General features: G+C 37.8%; 1 protein-coding gene across 3 annotated transcripts in view; it reads left to right on the top strand.

Moving 5' to 3' along the window:
* The window catches only part of FCHSD2 (FCH and double SH3 domains 2), a 264805-nt gene that overhangs the window by 129689 nt on the left and 116477 nt on the right, over positions 1–18639 (top strand). For all 3 annotated transcript variants that reach the window (XM_004708805.3, XM_045293192.1, XM_045293193.1), the window contains 2 exons: positions 2694–2838; positions 8469–8602. In XM_004708805.3, the coding sequence (XP_004708862.1) occupies positions 2694–2838; positions 8469–8602 (279 nt within the window). The remainder of the gene's footprint in view (positions 1–2693; positions 2839–8468; positions 8603–18639) is intronic.

The raw sequence follows: 18639 nt of genomic DNA on the forward strand, positions 1-18639 counted from the left end.
AAAGATACAGTGTCTGGGGTCTTAAAGGTTTGAAGTTAAACAAGTGGCCATCTAGCAAGGAAGCAGCAAGGCCCACATGGAAGAAGCACACCAGCCTGTGTGATCATGAGATGTCAGTGGGATCAGGCATCAAAGAACAAAATTCATATCATTGTGAATGAGGGGCAGTGCGGAGTGAAGACCCCAAACCCATCTGTAGGCAACTGGACATCCCCTTACAGAAGGGTCGCGGGGAGGAGACAAGCCAGTTAGGGTGCAGTGTAGCAACAATGAACCACATAATTTTCCTCTAGTTCTTAAATGCTTCTTCCCCGCCCACTATCATGACCTCAATTCTACCTTACAAATCCGGCTAGGCCAGAGGATGTACACTGGTACAGATAACAACTGGAAATACAGGGAACCCAGGACAGATAAACCCCTTAAGACCAATAATGAGAGTAGCAATACCAGGAAGGGAAGGTAGGGGAGAGAGCGGGAACTGATCACAAGGATCTGCATATAACCCCATCCCTGGGGGATGGACAACAGAAAAGTGGGTGACGGGAGACGTCGGACAGTGTAAGACATGACCAAATAATAATAATTTATAAATTATCAAGGGTTTGTGAGGGAGAGGGGCGGGGAGGGAGGAGAAAAATGAGGAGCTGATACCAAGGGCCCAAGTAGAAAGAAAATGTTTTGAGAATGATGATGGCAACAATTGTACAAATGTGCTTGGCACAGTGGATGTATGTATGGATTGTGATATGAGTTGTGAGCCCCCAATAAAATGACTTTTAAAAAGAAAAGGAAATGATGGTGGCAACATATGTACAAATGTGTTTGCTACAATTGATGTATGGATTGTAAGAAGGGCCCCCAATAAAAGGGTTTATTAATTTTTAAAAAAAGACATCCCTAAGGCAGTTAAAATAAAGATTTGAAGGGTGACCTGCAGTTACTTAGATGAAGAGGCAAAGGGTAAAAAGATACCACACTAAGGGAAAGAAAAGCATGAATTCTTGAACCTCCGGTTTCTCCCTACCTTTCTCTCCTTTCTTCCTCCTTATCATAATTGATGGTGGTTCTTTCTCATTATCATCATAAATTTAAAATATTAAAGTTGTAAATTATTAACTACGGAACATAGTATAAGCCATTAAGTATTCTCTGAAAAAAGCTAATTATTTGGACTGTTTAAGAAGGTTTGTGATGAATTTACACACTAAGATCAAAACTTGTCATGCAGCAAGAATCTTTGATAGCGCTTTTCGTTTGGTACCAGGCTATTAACCTCAAAGTCAGCGGTTCAAGCCCACCAGCCACTCTGAGAGAAAGATGAGGCTGTCCGCTCCCATGAATATTTACAGCCTCAGAAACCCTCTGAGTCAGAAACAACTTTGATGGAAGTTGGTGGTTTGTTTGTTTTTTTCTTAAGGCTACTGAGGACATCAAATTTCCTTATCTGAAATCCATCAAAGCTTTTTATGCTGACAATTTTTGCTGGGTATCATGTTCCATCTTTATTCCCCAAAGAATAAAACCTCCTCTGCAAAAATAAACGAATAGTTCCATCTAAATAGATCCATAGGGTTTTTATTGCATGAGCTAATGCATAGCTTCTTGGCAGAAAAATAAAATTTATCTTTTGTTTTCAGTTCTAACTAGGGTGGGACCCCAGCTGATTATTCTTTGTCTTACTTTTGTACAATTATCCATTGACCCAAGCTTGCATTTTGTGAAGCATATGGCTCCATACATTATCATCGTGGAAAATGTATGCGACACCAAAAGGGAACTTCCAGGAAGTGGTGAATATTGTAATCCATCAAAATTTTAGTTATAAGCACTTCATTTTTAAAGACAAAGTGCCATCCATTGTTATGGTAAAGTTACAAAATATATTTACTGGGTGCATACTAGAACTTGGACAGTGTATAAAGGAATTTGGTCAGAGAAAACAAGGATAAATAATTCTTTGACTCTACCCAGACATTGCTGAGCATGTTTTCAAGCAAAAGTGATGGGGTGTATGAGTCCCTAATAAAACTACTTAAAATAGATAAATTAATTAATTTTTTAAAAAGCGATGGGGTTTACTTGGAATGGCTCCAAGCCTCCATGTTAAACTGACTAAACATTATTACAGGTCTGGCCAGATGCCGAGTAACAATACCAGATATTGCTTTTGTCTGGCAAACTAGACTTCTCAAGGTCATGAGCAGTTATTCATGATACTTTAAATTTTCTCCAGCCACATCAGTTTTGATGTACTTGAATGACAGTATACTTTAGAAATACCTGGTCTTGGTCTAGATCTCAGTGCTGCTATATTCTTGCAGTAGGAAGAGTGATTCTCAATTTCTGACCCTGAGACAGTGAAAGGCCTGGGAAGTCAATTATCAGGGGGGAAAGATTCTATTTGTGTAGTGTTAGCTTTCTCTAGCATTGTGATGGGTATATATTATTTTACTCCATTAATAAGAATATCTAATAAGTCAAATAGCCTATTACCAAGCTATAGAGGAATAGAGTATGTGCTGTGTTTATACTTTGTATGTGCTGAAATAGTATTGCCTATAAGCCATTGTGAATACACACACAGTTATAAAGGAGACGTGCATCCTGTTTGCCAGTGCTAGCCAGTGAGACAAATTAGCCAGCTCTTTTCCTTTTCCCTGCCTAATGCTTTTCTGTCCCTCTGAATTTAGGAGCATGTATCCTGTTTGGAAATCTTTTCTCGAGGGAACAATGCAGGTAGCCCAGTCGCGGATCAATATTTGTGAAAACTACAAAAACTTCATTTCTGACCCTGCAAGGACAGTGAGAAGCTTAAAAGAACAGCAACTAAAGAGGGTATGGTTTCCGTTCTGTCCTTTTCTTATGTGCATTTTAATGATTCAGTGTGGTGTTTATAAGTGCGTATGTACCGTTTTACGTAAAGCTTAGCACTTCCAGTAATGGTCACAATGTTTCTGGTTGGTGGCCATTACTAGGATTTTCTGATTTCAACATGTTCCCTTTAGCGACTACATCTTTATATTCAATGTGAAATGTGAGTGTAGTTTGAATCTCTGGACATTCTGACTGCTCACTAAATATTGCTGAGAAGTATCACTTTTCAGCCTTAATTAAGTATAAATAAATCTACATAGTAGTATTGTGTAGTGTCTTACTATGTCTTAGTTTCAAATTGCCATAGTTTCTGGTTTTTTATTTTTGCATAATAATAAAAGGAAATTGCTACATTCTGAACAAGTATAGTCCCCCTATAAAATATATCAGTGTAGTATTCAAAAATTTAATGATGTAGGTTACAAAGGAGTAAAAACTTTCAAGTAGATGTATTTTATTTGATTATACAGAAAATCAAAATCCATAGAAACTTTTTTTTTTTTACTTAATGTGAGTTTTATGATAAGCTTGTTATTGAAATGGGTGATCGAGTTTTTTCCTTTTTGGAAATCGGGTTATAAAAATTGTTTATCATGCTTAATTTGTAATTAAGTTTTTCTCATGAAGTATTAATATTTTAGAAATGTTTAAAGTAATATTTAAGGAAATAGTATTTCAGAAGTTATCTAGTATTTTGATTCTGACTGTCTTTTGGATCTTCTTGATTTGACAAAAATTAAAACTAACCCCAAAGCCCCCACTTTTTATCTTTGTTTGCCAAAGATGATTTCCATTTCCTGAAATCAGCATGTACATAAAATATATACATGTGCATAAGATTTAATGGAGCATTTAGTTAGTCGGTTTGAACATGTATGTTAGGATGCATATGTTTTCTTTGCCAGAAAATCTCTGAAAAAAAATAGACATGGTGAATAAACTGTGCAAATACTGGTGATTTCCTTAGTAAATATCAAAGTTTGCCATTATTTTGAATGATTTCCTAGCCTTCAATGTAAATTTATACACTCATTTCTATGTCTGCTCAATGCTGATAACTTTTAGTAAAGAGCTTGGCATTTATCACATCAAGTATTTCATAACATGTTTCTTCTTTAAATGTAAAATTTTGTCTGTCATAGCAAAAGGGATCTGAAGTTCTCTCTCCCTTTGCTAATTAAGTCAGATGGTTTGTATTTTAAGTGTTTGGTATTTTGCTGTGTGTAGAGCACATTCCTTTGCTTTGTGCAGAGCACATTCTTGCAAACAGCTCACTTGGGTGATGGAAAACATTTGGTTGTGAACTTACTGAATGCTAGGAAGCCAGGATCACAGGCGAGCTTTTCATTGTTGGTGCAGGAGTTTTCTAATGTCTGATAAACAATTAGCTAGAAATTTGTAAAGGAAAAAAGCCAGACCTTTCTGGAGAGATTTTTGTGAAGTTCTTTCAAAGATTTGAAAGATCACAATGTATCTGGCATTGTATGTGTAGAAAGTAATTTGGTTAATTAACAGCCCTTTTAGATGAAAATGAATTAAATAATCTCTCCATAAGATGTTTATTCAAATGTCTCAATATTCTGGGGAGAGGGATGTGTGTGTGTGTGTGTGTGTGTGTGTGTGTGTGTGTGTGTGTGTGTGTGTGTAGAGGGATGTAAGGAGTGTGTGTGTGTGTGTGCGTGTGTCCCCGTCCATGCACAGGTACCCGTATACTGGTATTCACTTTTGTGTGACTATTCTGAGACTATCCAGCAGGGTACCCCTTAAGTAACTGTGCCCACTTTCCTCTCAAAACACTCAAATTAGCACCCCTTCTGGTGTACATAAATCACCACAGCAGTCACATTGATTACTTTCCTGAGATCACACTGCACTGCTTGGATGAATACTTTAAATCCCATACATATACTTAGCTCTTTTTTTAAGTGTCCACTCCCATTTTCCCATTAAGCACACTTACGTTTTTCAGACAGCTTTCTTAATGTCTATGTAGCCTTAGAGCAAATTGTTAGCTCTTCACATCTAGAAATGGGCTGTTATTGCGATGTTAAGGTTGTCATATCAGTTATTACTATCATATTATTTTTTAATTAAGAACTTTGTGATTAAGAATTAAGCAGAAATGAGATTTTTTTCCCCTACTGGAAAAAAACTTTGTTTTAGCATATCCATACAGTGAAATACTATTCAGCCAGAGAAAGGAATGAAATACTGACATGTTATATCATGGATGCACCTTGAAAAATACTAGCAGGAGGAAGTCAAACACTTCATGTATGCAAACACTGATGATTTCCTCAGTGAAAATACCAAAATTTGGCATTATTTTGTATAATTTCTAGCCATGATACAAATTTATACGCTCATTTCTATGCTCAGTTCTGATAACTCTTGAGAAAGAGCTTGGCATATATCTACCAAGGTTTCTCGTAACTTAAGTTTTTTTAATCTGAATATAAAACTTTCTTCATCGTCGAATAAACAACAATGTATGATTCCATCTCCTTGAAATGCCCAGTAGAGGCAAATCGATGGAGACAGAAAGTAGATGAATAATTCCCAGGAGTTAGAGCAAGCGGAAAACAGAGAGTGATTGCTAATGATTAGAGGATGTCTTTCAGGAATGATGCAAATGTTCTGGAATTAGATGGTAGTGATGGTTGTTCTACCTTTAAATGCACTAAATAGACTTCTAAGTATACTAAAGAGCACTGAATTATATGTACTCTTTGAAAACAATTTATGGCAAGTGAATGTTATAGTATACTTCAAAAATTTTGTGGGAAAATCTAATTAAACAATAATGGAATTTTTGGTGAAATTTTTAAAGCCCTTTCATATGTCAATTGAAAAAAAAAACTTACCATAATTAGGTAAAAGGACCTTAAAAACATGACCCTCACACTACAGTCACATGTCTACCCTAGGCCATATAGTAAATGGGATCATTACTTTTACCTGAATGACTTTGGGTAAGTTGGTTAGCCTCGTTATTCTTTTCCCTCATTTTAAGAAGGGACTGCTACTAATAATACCTTTTTCATAGAGTTGTTTTGAACACTAAGTATATTAATGTTTGAAATAATAGTACCTGTGCAGGGAGTGTTTTTAGGTATAGCTAAGCATTTGCATTCGCTTGCCTGTCACAGGCCACATTGGCCTGGAGGTTTACTTGAACCTAAGATAGGGATCACAGATTTCCAGCAGCATCTAGCCTTAGTGGAATTAGTGTGCGCACGGATCTCTGCAGTGTGTGGATAAGACGCCAGGAGTTGTTCTGTTTGGTTCTCAAAGTGCAGGTCTGGTTAAGGAAATGAGATTTACACATGCAGTCTCAGACCCGAAGGAGACTTAAAACTACCTACACCTTCACGTATGGGCATGCTCACCTACAGTAATCATGGTAGTTCAAGCCATGACTTCTCAGTCAAGGTATTTACAGTTCATTAGAGTTTTTCCAAATCCTGATTCATTTTACTAATCAGAGTCAAAAGCTATGTTGCCCAGTAAGATAGTTGACTGTGTATCCTTCTCAAGTTTCCTTGTAATATAAAGCTAGAAAAGTATGCACAAGTCCAAATTTTGTGCACACTGCAAAGTTTTTTAAATGAGCGTTTTGTTCCGTTTTGACACTTGATGACTTTAGGTGCCATTGGGTTGCTTCTGACTCATAGCCACCCTGTGTACAAAAGAGTAAAACACCGCCCGATCCTGTGCCAGCCTCAGCTGCTATGCTTGAGCTCATTGTTGGAGCCACTGTGTCACTCCTTTTACGGAGGGTTCTCCTCTTTGCTAAGCATGATGTGCTTCTCTGGGGACTGGTCTCTCCTGATGTCCGAAGTACATGAGATGCAATTTCATCATCCTCTCTTCTAAGGAGTATTCTGGCTGTACTTCTTCCGACACAAATTTTTTCTCTCTCTTTTTTTTAAGGCAGTCCATGGTATATTTAATACACTTTGCCAATATCATAATTCAAACGCATCAGTTCTTCTCCTGTCTTGTTCATTACCCAGCTCTCCCATACACATGAGTCATTGAAGAAACCATGGCTGCGGTCAGTTTTAGTCATCAAAGTGACATCTTTGCTCTTTAAATGGCGGCTCTTTCCAGCAGATTTGCCCAGTGCTTATTAGTGCTAAGTAAATGTGAAGTTATTCTGCTTTTACCTGCCTAGGTGGGACCTTTGCACATCTTCCACCTGTAACCCCTTCCTTAACGGTGTTGTATGTCTTATATCTAAGTACAAGTGGCATGTCATTAAGTTATTTCTGTACAGGCAAAGTGTTCTAACCTTGTTCGCCTCTTGTACTGCTCCGCTCTATACTGTTGAGCCTTGCTTCAGAGTTCCTCACCAGGGTCTCCTGCTCTGCTAAACTTGGGTTGGCTTCCAACAAACACTACAGTGCCATTCCAGACACAGCAGATTTCTGTTGGTGCTGGCCCTGAGCTGACCTCGGGTTTGTGAAACTTGGTGATTTGCCTCAAACTGTGGATAATGACTTGCCTTTGGACACCCCAAGTGACCCAAAAGTACCTTTGGTGCCCAGAGCATCATGAGTTTATTTGTTGAACGGTTCTTTGAGCTATTATGTACCTGCCTTTTCCTAGAACGTAGCCAGTCTCTAGATGACAAAGGAGTCCCGCTCAGAGTCTCTCTTGAGGTGAATTTCGACATAAGTCTGGACAGTTGGGCAATTTGTATCTAGCATCAAGTTATCTCTGTATATAGTACATTGTGTACTTTCCTATGCATAAAAGACATTAAGAAACACTTCTAAATGCACTAAAGCAACTTTAACATAATAATACAATACTAATATTTTGGTGTATATCACAAACTAGCACGTTTGTTTTACAAACTATTGTTGGGGGCAGAGAGGTTTCAAAAGTTTCATGGGCAGATGGACTTAAAATAGAATTTTCCTGAACTTCTTGAAGCCCGCTCATATGTACCACGTATTTTTAATATAATCTTTACAGGGATTGGTTAGTAACTATGAGTTGTACCTAAGTTAGACATTCAGATGTAACCTGGTGACTACCTATCTGTGTCCAAGGAGTCAGGCAGGTGCTAGTTTTTAGAAATAATTGTTTTGTTGTACCCAGCGACCCTGTTTCTTTCTCTCTTCTTGGGCTTATCAAGTCAAATTGTTCAGGCTCACGCCCTTTCCTAAAGTTAAATTCTTCAGTGCCCATTGCACCATGGTTTTTCCAAACATAAAGGGATGAAGAAATTAAGAATTGCTTTATTCTTCATTACCATCATCTCTGGAACAGTAAGAACATTTGAAAAGTTGTTCTTTACCTTAATATTAATAAGGCACCTTGCCTTAATATTAATCATCAGCAACACTTGGGGTATTTCCCAAAGCGTGATTGTTAGACTAACTATGGCACCATTCAATTCAGCAGTTGAGATGGAAGTACCTACCAGCTGTTCACTGTATTTTAATTTGCCATTTGAAGGATTCTGAAAGTACTGATTCATCCTTTGGGTTTCCATTGCGTGGCCTTATCTATGCTCTTTAGGATAAACTCATTTTCTGCAAGCTTGAAAACTATTAATACTTGCACTTTGTATTTTACAGTGTGTGGACCAGTTGACAAAGATCCAAACTGAATTACAAGAAACAGTAAAAGATTTAGCTAAAGGCAAAAAGAAGTACTTTGAGACTGAACAGATGGCTCATGCAGTACGAGAGAAAGCTGACATCGAGGCCAAGTAGGCAATCTAATATATTTTTAAGTTATGCATAAGTTATTGAACTGTATAATATATAAGTTATATGTCAAAAATTTCAATTATGCAAATAAATGTTATCTTTGCTAATACTTTGTTCTCTAATCTAAGGCATAAATTCATTCTTAGGTTATGTTGGCTTTGTTTGCTCTATAAATTTTACTTGCTTTTTACTACATTTTTAATATTGATTCATTTTACCTAAATTAGCATAGCAAAATTGGAATATTTAATTATTTTCTTTTTCACATTAAATTGAACTTTGAAAGATAAAGCAAACAAATGAATATTGTATTTATAGAGTTGAAAGTTTTGCAAAAGTCTAGTTAGAACTGTTGAGGTGTGTGGAATATCATTTCCCTCCTGCTAGATTCAGAATGAGTGCAGTAGAGAATGACAGTGTCCTAGGACGCCATTGATCTGGGCATACCAAGTGAGCAAGTATACGGATCTCCATACAGAAAACCTGCCTTCGGCAAATTTTTTATCTTGTTTATGAAATTCTAGTGTATGAGGGAGCTCCAAAAAGTCTGTGGGGAATTATCTTTTTTTTTTCTTCTTGAATACAATTCTTTTGCGGGGTTAAATTAACTGGATGTTTACATTTGAAATCATTAACTTTGCGCTCAGAAAAATTCCAATATCCTTTCATTCAATTTTTTTCTAGGGAACTTTCAAATCCCCTTTACATGCCGTTTTCATTTTTGGCATAATTTTTGGTTTGTAATATGGAATGAGAAACACTCTTCACTTCAGATTTGTCCTTTAGCGAAGGATCATAATCTCTTGATTCTTAAAATTCTTCTTTTTTGAAGAGCACATCCCACCGGGAATTTGTTGCTTGTTCTCTGCTGTAGTTGTTAAGGACACCAACAAATCCTCATTCCTGAGAATCCTTGCTTGTGATTTGAACGGTTTTCTGAATTTTGCATCAATTTCATTGTATCTACAGATGTTCTAAGCTTCATGACTACTCTTTGCCATTGGTTTTCTTTTTAATATTTTATTGTGTTTTAGGTGAAAGTTTACCAGCAAATTAGGATTCCATTTAACAGTTTGGTTTTTTTAAATCATTTTATTAGAGGCTCATACAACTCTTACCACAATCCATCCATACATCAATTGTGTAAAGCACATTTGTACATTCATTGCCCTCATTATTCTCAAAACATTTGCTCTCCAATTGTTTAACAGTTTTTAATACAACTTATTCCATATCACCATATACAGTTGTCACAATGCGGCAGTATTCTCATTATTTCTCTTCTGTTTGCTCTGTTCCTGTTGATCTAGCCTCCCTTCCCATCTTGATCTCTGGTCATTATTTTGGGGTAAATGTTGACTATTTGGTTTCATATAATTGGTTTCCTAAAGGAGTACATTACATATCAGTGGTAGCATTTTATAAGGCACTGTGCCATTTAGCTAGAAAGTGACCTCCAGACATGCTTCTTTCCAAGTTCAAAGGCAGTAAGTAGTATGGGACTCCTCTAATCTTTTAACAGTTCACTACGATTTTTTTAGGTGTTTGTTATGTGTGTTTTACCAGATTATATGAAACTCATTTTCAATATGTGGGCATTTCAAGGTCTTTATTTTGAGAATAGAAACACTTGGCAATTGATAACAATGAAAGATACTGAGCAAGCAATAGAGAATTTTGCATTGACAACTTGAAAGATAAAGGGATGGGAAAAAATAAGCCTACTTTATAGATCTGGACTGTAAAAGGATCTGTGAGAAGCTGAGATTCATATTTAGTGGATTTATTGTTGCAAAGTCAAGGAGTCTGGACTCCTAATCTTAAAGTTAGAAAGGCTCTGAACACTTACACAAATACACTCACGTTTTTACACGCAAGACATTTTCGCAACTCCATAAGCATCTTGCGAAACTCAAGTACTCTGAGAAAATTTATTTAGTACCAAGAATGGTAAAAGAATACAAGGGCTTTTAAAAGTCCATGGAAAATGAAATGAAAAAATGATAGATTTTTTTCCCCATGAAATGTTTGAAGCCCCTCATACATATAAGTTACTTATTTAATATTTTTCTAGTTTAGTTGTATCTTTGTTTCTTTTGTTTGTTTCATTTCTGTGAGCATACAAATCTGTACTTAAATAGAGTCAATAGGGCATGATGTTTTTAGATTAGGAGAACTAAAATATCCAGTCATGATGGTTTATAGGAACTTGTTTAATTTCTGGGATTCCAGAACAGGGAATTAACAGATCAGTTGAGTAGGTAAATGCTTGATTTAACCTGGTCGTACAGGGTGAAAATGAAGACAGTTGTAGGCTCTACTTGAAAAATTTGGATCGGCGGGAAGGGTTTAATACTGAGCTGCTTGCCAGAAGGTTGGTGGTTTGAACCCACTAGCTGTGAGTTGTAGGTAGATTCCATGACAATGGGTTTGGATTTTGGAATTCACGGCTGCAGACTCTACCTTACAACACAGGGCACTGCCTTATAAAATGACCCAAATTCAAAGGGGACACAGCACGTTGGATATTTTATATCAATGTGTGTGTAACTTTATTAAAAAATTAATTCACAATAAAGCATAAACTAGGTCTTTTGAAAATCTTTATTCATTCACTAAAACTTTTAAAATTATTTTGTATTCACTGCTGAGTACATGGATACATAATGAAAACTTTGTTTAAACCTAGAATTTAGCCACAATTACATTTAATATACCTTTATTATATATTCACATTCAAAGAGTGCTTCAAGTTACTGAGCTAGTGAATTAAGTTTATCTCTCAGTAGTAGTGTAGAAACCCTGTCACCCCCAAAATGAGAAATTTATTTTGTCTAATAATAAGGAAAACTTTATTTAACAGAAGTAATAACATTTGAGAAGAATCTTAAAGAATTATTTTTCTAAATGAAGTGAGATCAAGAAAGGAAGTTGAAAAGCAGACTGCATAAAGTTATAATAGATGATAGAATAGAACATAGAATGTATCCATTGGGAGAGGAACCGTTAAGGAACAGGATATGGCCTGAAAGCGAGATGAGTTCCATTCTCAGTATGCGGATTCTCAAGAGCCTGTGGTTCATGGTGTGACCATGTTTGCCCTAGGTTCGATTATTTGACTCTAGGATAAGAATTGAGCCAGAAGATCTTGCTTTGTTGGTCATTTGTCTATTAGATGACAGTTGTAAGAATGAACTAATACAGAGATAATGAGTTGAGAAGTTAGCCTTTAGACCCATAAGAAACATTAATATTGGGGGGATAAATAGGGAATAAATACTCAGTATAGTTCACTTATATATGTCTTGTTTTTCTAGATAGTTCTCTTTAAAGAGTAACTGTCTTATTATATCAGTAGTAACCCACCTTACTATTACACAGGCGTATATGAGGATTAACAAATGAAGCAGAAGCCAGAAACTTAAAGCATTATTTTGGAAAATCCAGGTGCAATGCTGCTATTTGGAATATGGCTATAGGAAAAGGAGAATTGAATGGCACAGGCCTTACCCTGAATGTTGTTTGAGTCAGTTCTGAATCATAGCAACCTTCTGTACCACAGATGGAAACATTACCTAGACTTGCACCATCTTCACAGTCATTATTTGAGCCCATTATTGCAGCCAAGTGTGTCAGTGCATCTTGTTGCAGGTCTAACTCTCACTCTTTTTTTGTTGATCAAAGTGGATGTCAGAGGAGACTTTGAAACTTTTGCCCTTAATCATAGAGTAGCTAAAGCAAATAGTAGAAAGAATGAAGTGAAGGAACGGAACAAAACATTTCAAAGGGAAGCTCAAGAAGACAAAGCCAAGTATTAGAACAAAATGTGCAAGGATCTAGAATTAGAAAAACCAAAAGGGAAGATCATGCTCAGCATTTCTTCAATTTTGAAAGATTCCATAGGCAGGATATTGAATGATGCAGGACGCATCAAGATGGAACTACAGTCACTGTACCAAAAAGAGCTTTTTGACATTCCGCCATTAGGAGGGAGCCAAAAACAAGGGTCCAGGAATTGATGGAATACTCTTTGAAATGTTTCAGAAAGCTGAAGAAGCACTGGAAGTACTTGCTTATCTATGCCAGGTAATTTGGAGGTCGGCTACCTGGCCAACTGACTCAAAGAGATCCATATTGTGCCCATTCCAAAGAAAGGTGACCCAACAGAATGCCCACAACCTGTAGTCCAATATCACTGATATCGCACACAAGTAAAATTTTGCTCAAGATCACCCATCAATGGTTGCAGCAGTACATTGACACAGCTGCCAGAGGTTCAGGCCAGATTCAGAAGAGGATGTGGAACAAGGGATATATTGCTGATGTCAGATGGATCTTGGCTCAAAGCGAGAATGCCAGAAAGATGTTTACTTGTGTTTCATTGACTAGAAAGGCATTCAACTGTTTGGAATAAACTGTGGATAACCTTTAGAAGAATGAGAATTCCAGAACACACCATCGTGCTCATTTTGAACTTGTGTATGGATCAAGAGGCAGTTGTACAAACAGAACAAGCTAATAATACTACATGGTTTAAAATCAGGAAAGGTGTGGTCAGGGTTGTATCCTGTCACCATACTTGCTCAGTTTGTATGCTGAGCAAATCATTAGAGAAGCTGGATTAAATGAAGAAAAGTGTGGCATCATGATTGGAGGAAGGCTTATTATTAAGAACCTGCAGTGTACAGATGACACAACCTTGCTTGCTGAAAGTGAGGAGGAAATGCTAATGAAGATCAAAGATGGTAGCATTCAGTATGGATTACAACTCAATGTAAGGAAAACCAAAATCCTCATAACTAGACTAATAGGTAACATCATGATAAATGGTAAAGGGTTGAAAGTGTCAAGAATTTTGCCTTACTTGGATCCACAATCAATGTTCATGGACGCAGCAGTAAAGAGATCAAAAGGTGCATTGTATTAGGTAAATCTGATGCATAAGACCTCTTTAAAGTGTTGAAGAGCAAGGATGTTAAGGAATAAAGTGCACTTGACCCAAGCCATGGTATTCTCCATTGCATCCTATGCCTGTGAAAGTTGACCATTGAATAAGGAAGACCATAGAAAAACAGATGCATTTGAATTGTGGTGCTGGAGAAGAACATTGAAACTCCCATGGACTGCTAAAAGGACAAACCAATCTATATTGGAAGAAGTACAGCCAGAGTGCTCCTTAGAGACAAGAATGACAAGGCTTTGGACATGCTGTCAGGATAGACCAGTCCTTGGAGGACATCATGTTTGGTAAAGTGGAGGGGTGGTAAAAAAGAGGAAGGCCCCCTTGACAAGATGGTTTGACATAGTGGCTGCATCAGTGGGCTCAGGCATAGGAACAATTGTGAGAATGGTACAGGATGGTGTGCAGTATTTCCTTCTGTTGTGCATATAGTTGCTGTGGAATGGAGCCAACTCAATGGCACTTAAAACAACAACAACAATGTCCATCTCCAGGGACTAAGGCCCCAAACACCCACTCTCATCAACTCTGTTCCTACACATGTGACACTGTATAGGGTTTTAAGACTGTGTATCTTTACAGGAGCAGATGCCTCATCACTGTCTTGCAGAGTGGCTGATGGATTTGAACTACCAACTTGTTAGCAACCCAGTGCTTAGCCTTCTGTGTTCAGAGACTAGACTCTCCTAATAACATGCCCCAGAATCAGACCAAGTGTCACCTTCTTTGCTTCTGAGGAACACTGGCTGTGCTTCTTCCAATATGGATTTGTTCACTCTTCTGACAATTTGTGTTTTAGTCAATATTCTTTATCAACACCATAATTCAACTGCATCAATTCTTCAGTCTTCCTTATTATTAATTGTCCAGCTTTTACATGCATATGAGGCAAGTAAAAAAGTGAAAACACTAGAGTCAGGTGCATCTTCATCCTCAAAGTGACATAATTGCTTTTTATTACTTTAAAGAAAGGTTTTTGTTGTTGTTGTTGTTTTTTCCCACAGGTTTGCACGATACAATATGTCATTTGAATCCTTGACAGTTATTTCTATGGGCATTGATTGTGGATTCAAGTAAAATAAAATCCTTGACAACTTCAGTGGTTCTTCTGTTTTTCATGATGCAATCTTTTGGTCCAGTTATGAGGGGTTTTTTTACATTGAATTATAATCCAGACAGCCTTGATCTTCATCACCAAACGCTTCAAGTCCTCTATGCTTTCAGCAGCCAAAGTAGTATCATCTGTATATGGTTAATAAACCTTCCTCTAATCTATATGTTACATTCTTCTCCATATAGTCCAGCTTCTCAGATTATTTGCTCAGCAGACAGATTGAACAATTACAGTGGAAAGGATACAACTGTGATGCACAACTTTCCTGGTTTTAAACCATGTAATATCTTTTGTTCTGTTCAAAGGAATACCGCATGGTCTGTATACAGGTTGTGCATGAGCACATTTGCGGGCCAGATGGTGGGAAAGAGACTCCCGTATAGTTCATTATTTGTACATGTCTTGTTTTTTCTACATTATCACCTTTGAGGATTAACTGTCTTATTTGATAATTAATACTTACCTTAATACTATACAAGAAGTATGAGAAGGACTTCAATAAGGTTATGGGGAAAAATGAATTTTAATATAATGGATTTTAGGCTTGCACTTAATCCTAGCACCAGTCTAAGAACAATTAGTTCTTAAGACATGGCCCTGTTCAATACTTACCCTCATGAAGGAAACAGAAGATGTGGGTGCTACCGCAAAGTGTGGTGAAGAAATAAGATGATGTCTGGCTATCAGACAGTGTATGGGGTCATAAAGGCTTGTTCCCAAACAAGAAGCCATCTCAGTGAGATGTCAACTAAGTTCACATGGAAGAAGCACACCAACATCTGTGACCCAAGAATTGTGAATTATAAAATCCAAATCAGAAGGAGAGAATAGCATCAGAGCTTAAATCAGTGATTCTCAACCTTCCTAATGCCACGACCCTTTAATATAGTTCCTCATGTTGTAGTGACCCCCCAACCATAAAATTATTTTCATTGCTACTTCATCACTGTAATTTTGCCACTGTTATGAATTGGGCGACCCCTGTGAAAAGGTCGTTTGACACCTCCCCCTCCCAAAGGGGTCGCCACCCACAGGTTGAGAACCGCTGACTTACCTTGGGAGATTCTGGTGAGCAGAAGTCATTGAATGATGTGACGGTGGAAGCCCAGAATACATTTACAAGATCTGCACAGGGATAAAAGCCTCTGGTGATTTCCCTCTAACCACAATTGAGGGATTGAAATAAACTGGTTACTAAACAGAGTATTGGAGAGATGACTGAAGTAGATTAATTGATAAACCAGGCTTGAATGGTTAAAACTTTATCATTTGCTCTCTGCTCTGGTAGACTTTGAGCTTGATCTGTGAGATAGTTTATTGTGCCAGCCTGGCTGATAAACAAAAGTGGGATTAACTGAAGGACAGAGAGATAAATGGCTTGGTGAGCCTTGCCTTTCTTGTATCTCGCCATATGATCATCGGACCAGTGTGCGGCTGCCTTGCTTGTTCTGTGCCTCAACTTAAAGGCTACACTACCTGTGGGACGTCTAGCCTGTGGACTGTGTCGCTGTAAGTTGAGGTCCCTTTAAGACATCTCTGGAGCTGGGGACTGGCGGTTGGTGACCTGCCTTGTGATTGGCTGCTGTGCTGAGATAGACTAGCTCTCTTTATAAATAGAAGAAGATCTGGCAGCAGACTAGACTTGAAGGACTGCTAGTCTCTCAACTTTCTCTCACGGACGTGAGTTGCACTGAGCCATTTGTAGTGCTTTCTAATGTAACTGTTTATTTCTTGTATTATATCTAATTATGTTTATAAATAAATATATTAAATTATCAGCAATTTGGTTTTATCTCTCTAGAGAACCCTGTCTAACACAATCTGTTTGTCAGTGTTTTCTGTTTGTTTGTTTTTTTCTTTCATATTGGGATTTTTCTGTGATATATTTTGTCATTGTGGGTAGCCTTTGTGAATCTTTGATATATATTTTTCTGTTTATGAAACTGAGGATTGATGAACCTTTAGAGACAACAGTGAGAAGAAGCTATATGAGGATTAACAAATGAAACAGAAGCCTGAAAGTTAAGACCTTATTTTGGAAAAGTCAGTAGCAAACCAGCCTATTTGATAAATGACTCTAGGAGAAGGAAAACTGAGAGTACTACAGTCTGACATACCTGAATAAACCACACTCACTGCCATCACATTGAAATTGATTCATGGTGACCTGAGTAGAATTGCCCTGTGAATTTCTGAGACTATAACTCTTCACAGGAATAGAGAGCCCGTCTCTCCCATCTGAATAGACTCTCAAATCTTGGTGTTGTGTCCTCTGCTTTTATAGATTAAAAGGCATAGGTATCTGCCAAATAAAAACAAATTGAAAAAACTATGAAATATTAATATGACAAGGTAGAAAACGAAGCATATCTTCCAACTCCAAATTCATTCCCACTGAGTCAATTCCAACTCATAGTGACCCCAAAGGACAGAGTAGAACTACCCCATGGGTTTCTGAGGCTATAAATCATTACTAAGCAGTTGATGGGTTCAAAAGGTTTAGACCCCGCTTTTTCTTCTTTGCTTGTTGTTTTTCCCCAAGCAAAGAAGTAATTGAGATGCATAGGTATTTTCTACCTTGCTTGAAAAATGAGAGGCCGTTTTTTTTGCTATCCTCTGTGCGTTTGGTCCGTGGAGACTGGCTGCCCAGTCTTCCACTCCCAAGTGGACTGCAACTTTACTCCATATTGTGGCTTAGCTGCCAGCACTGACTTCTCCCATGGCAATCACTATGACACTGCAGTCAAGGCAAACATGCCAGCTTCAAAAACATTGGCCGAAGGAGTATGCATTGTTCCTTAGCATTTTGCTGTTGACTTTTTCTTATTATGATTTCTACATGCTTGAGTAAAACCAGCATATTTTTCCCATAGGTTGTTGGGTGAAGGTTTCCCTGATTGAAAGAGATTGAGGTAGGTAGATAAAGGGCACTAGACTGAGAGAAGATTAAATGGAGAAAACAAAATCATATAGGATAGTGAGTCCAAAGACTGTCACTATGTGTTTAAACCCTTAAGAAAGAGGGGAAGCCGAAACAAGAAAAACATAACAGAGAAAAGCTTTTTTTTAAGAGCTGGTACAGTAGTTAAAGTACTTAAGCTGAGAGCCAAAAAGTTGGTGGTTTGAACCCACCCAGCAGCTCCACAGGAGAAATTAGCAATCAGCTCTCATACAGATTATAGCCTTGGAATACCTATTGGGCAGTTCTCTCTCCAGTAGGTTTGTTTGAGTCTCTCCAGGAGGTTTGTTTGAGTCAGAACCAGCTTGGTCAATTCCACTCATTTTTTAAAAATCATTTTATTGGGGGCTCATACAGCTCTTATCACAATCCATACATATACCATGGTGTCAAGCACATCTGTACATATGTTGCCGTCATCATTTTCAAATCATTTTTTTTCTACTTGAGTCCTTAGTATCAGCTCCTCATAGTTTTCCTCCCTCCTGCACCCTCCCTCCCTCATGAACCCTTGATAATTTATAAATTATTTTTTTCATGTCTTAGCACCAACTGCTGTCTCCGTAGGAGGGGGTTCCTCCTTGTGATCAGTTCCCCCTTGCCCTCCTAGTATTGCTACTCTCATTATTGGTCCTGAGCGGTTTGTCTGTCCTGGATTCCCTGTGCTTTGAGCTCTTATCTGTAGGGTCATGATAGTGGTGGTGGTGGGGTGGGGGCAGGGCATTAAAGAACTAGAAGAATGTTGTGTGTTTCGTCCGTGCTATGACCACACCCTGATTGGCTAGTCTCTTCCTTGTAGCCCTTCTGACAGGGGATGTTTAATTGACTATCGATGGGCTTTGAGTTTCCACTCTGCCCTCCCGCTTATGCACATTAACATGATTTTTTTGTTTGGTATTGGGTCTTTGATGTCTAATCCCATCGACACCTCATGATCACACAGGCTGGTGTGCCGTTTCCATGTGGGCTATGTTGCTTCTTCGCTACATGGCATCTTGTTTAT

Source organism: Echinops telfairi, unplaced genomic scaffold (assembly GCF_000313985.2).
Source record: "Echinops telfairi isolate 266 unplaced genomic scaffold, ASM31398v2 ScPeMD7_1713;HRSCAF=2227, whole genome shotgun sequence".
Lineage (NCBI taxonomy): Eukaryota > Metazoa > Chordata > Mammalia > Afrosoricida > Tenrecidae > Echinops > Echinops telfairi.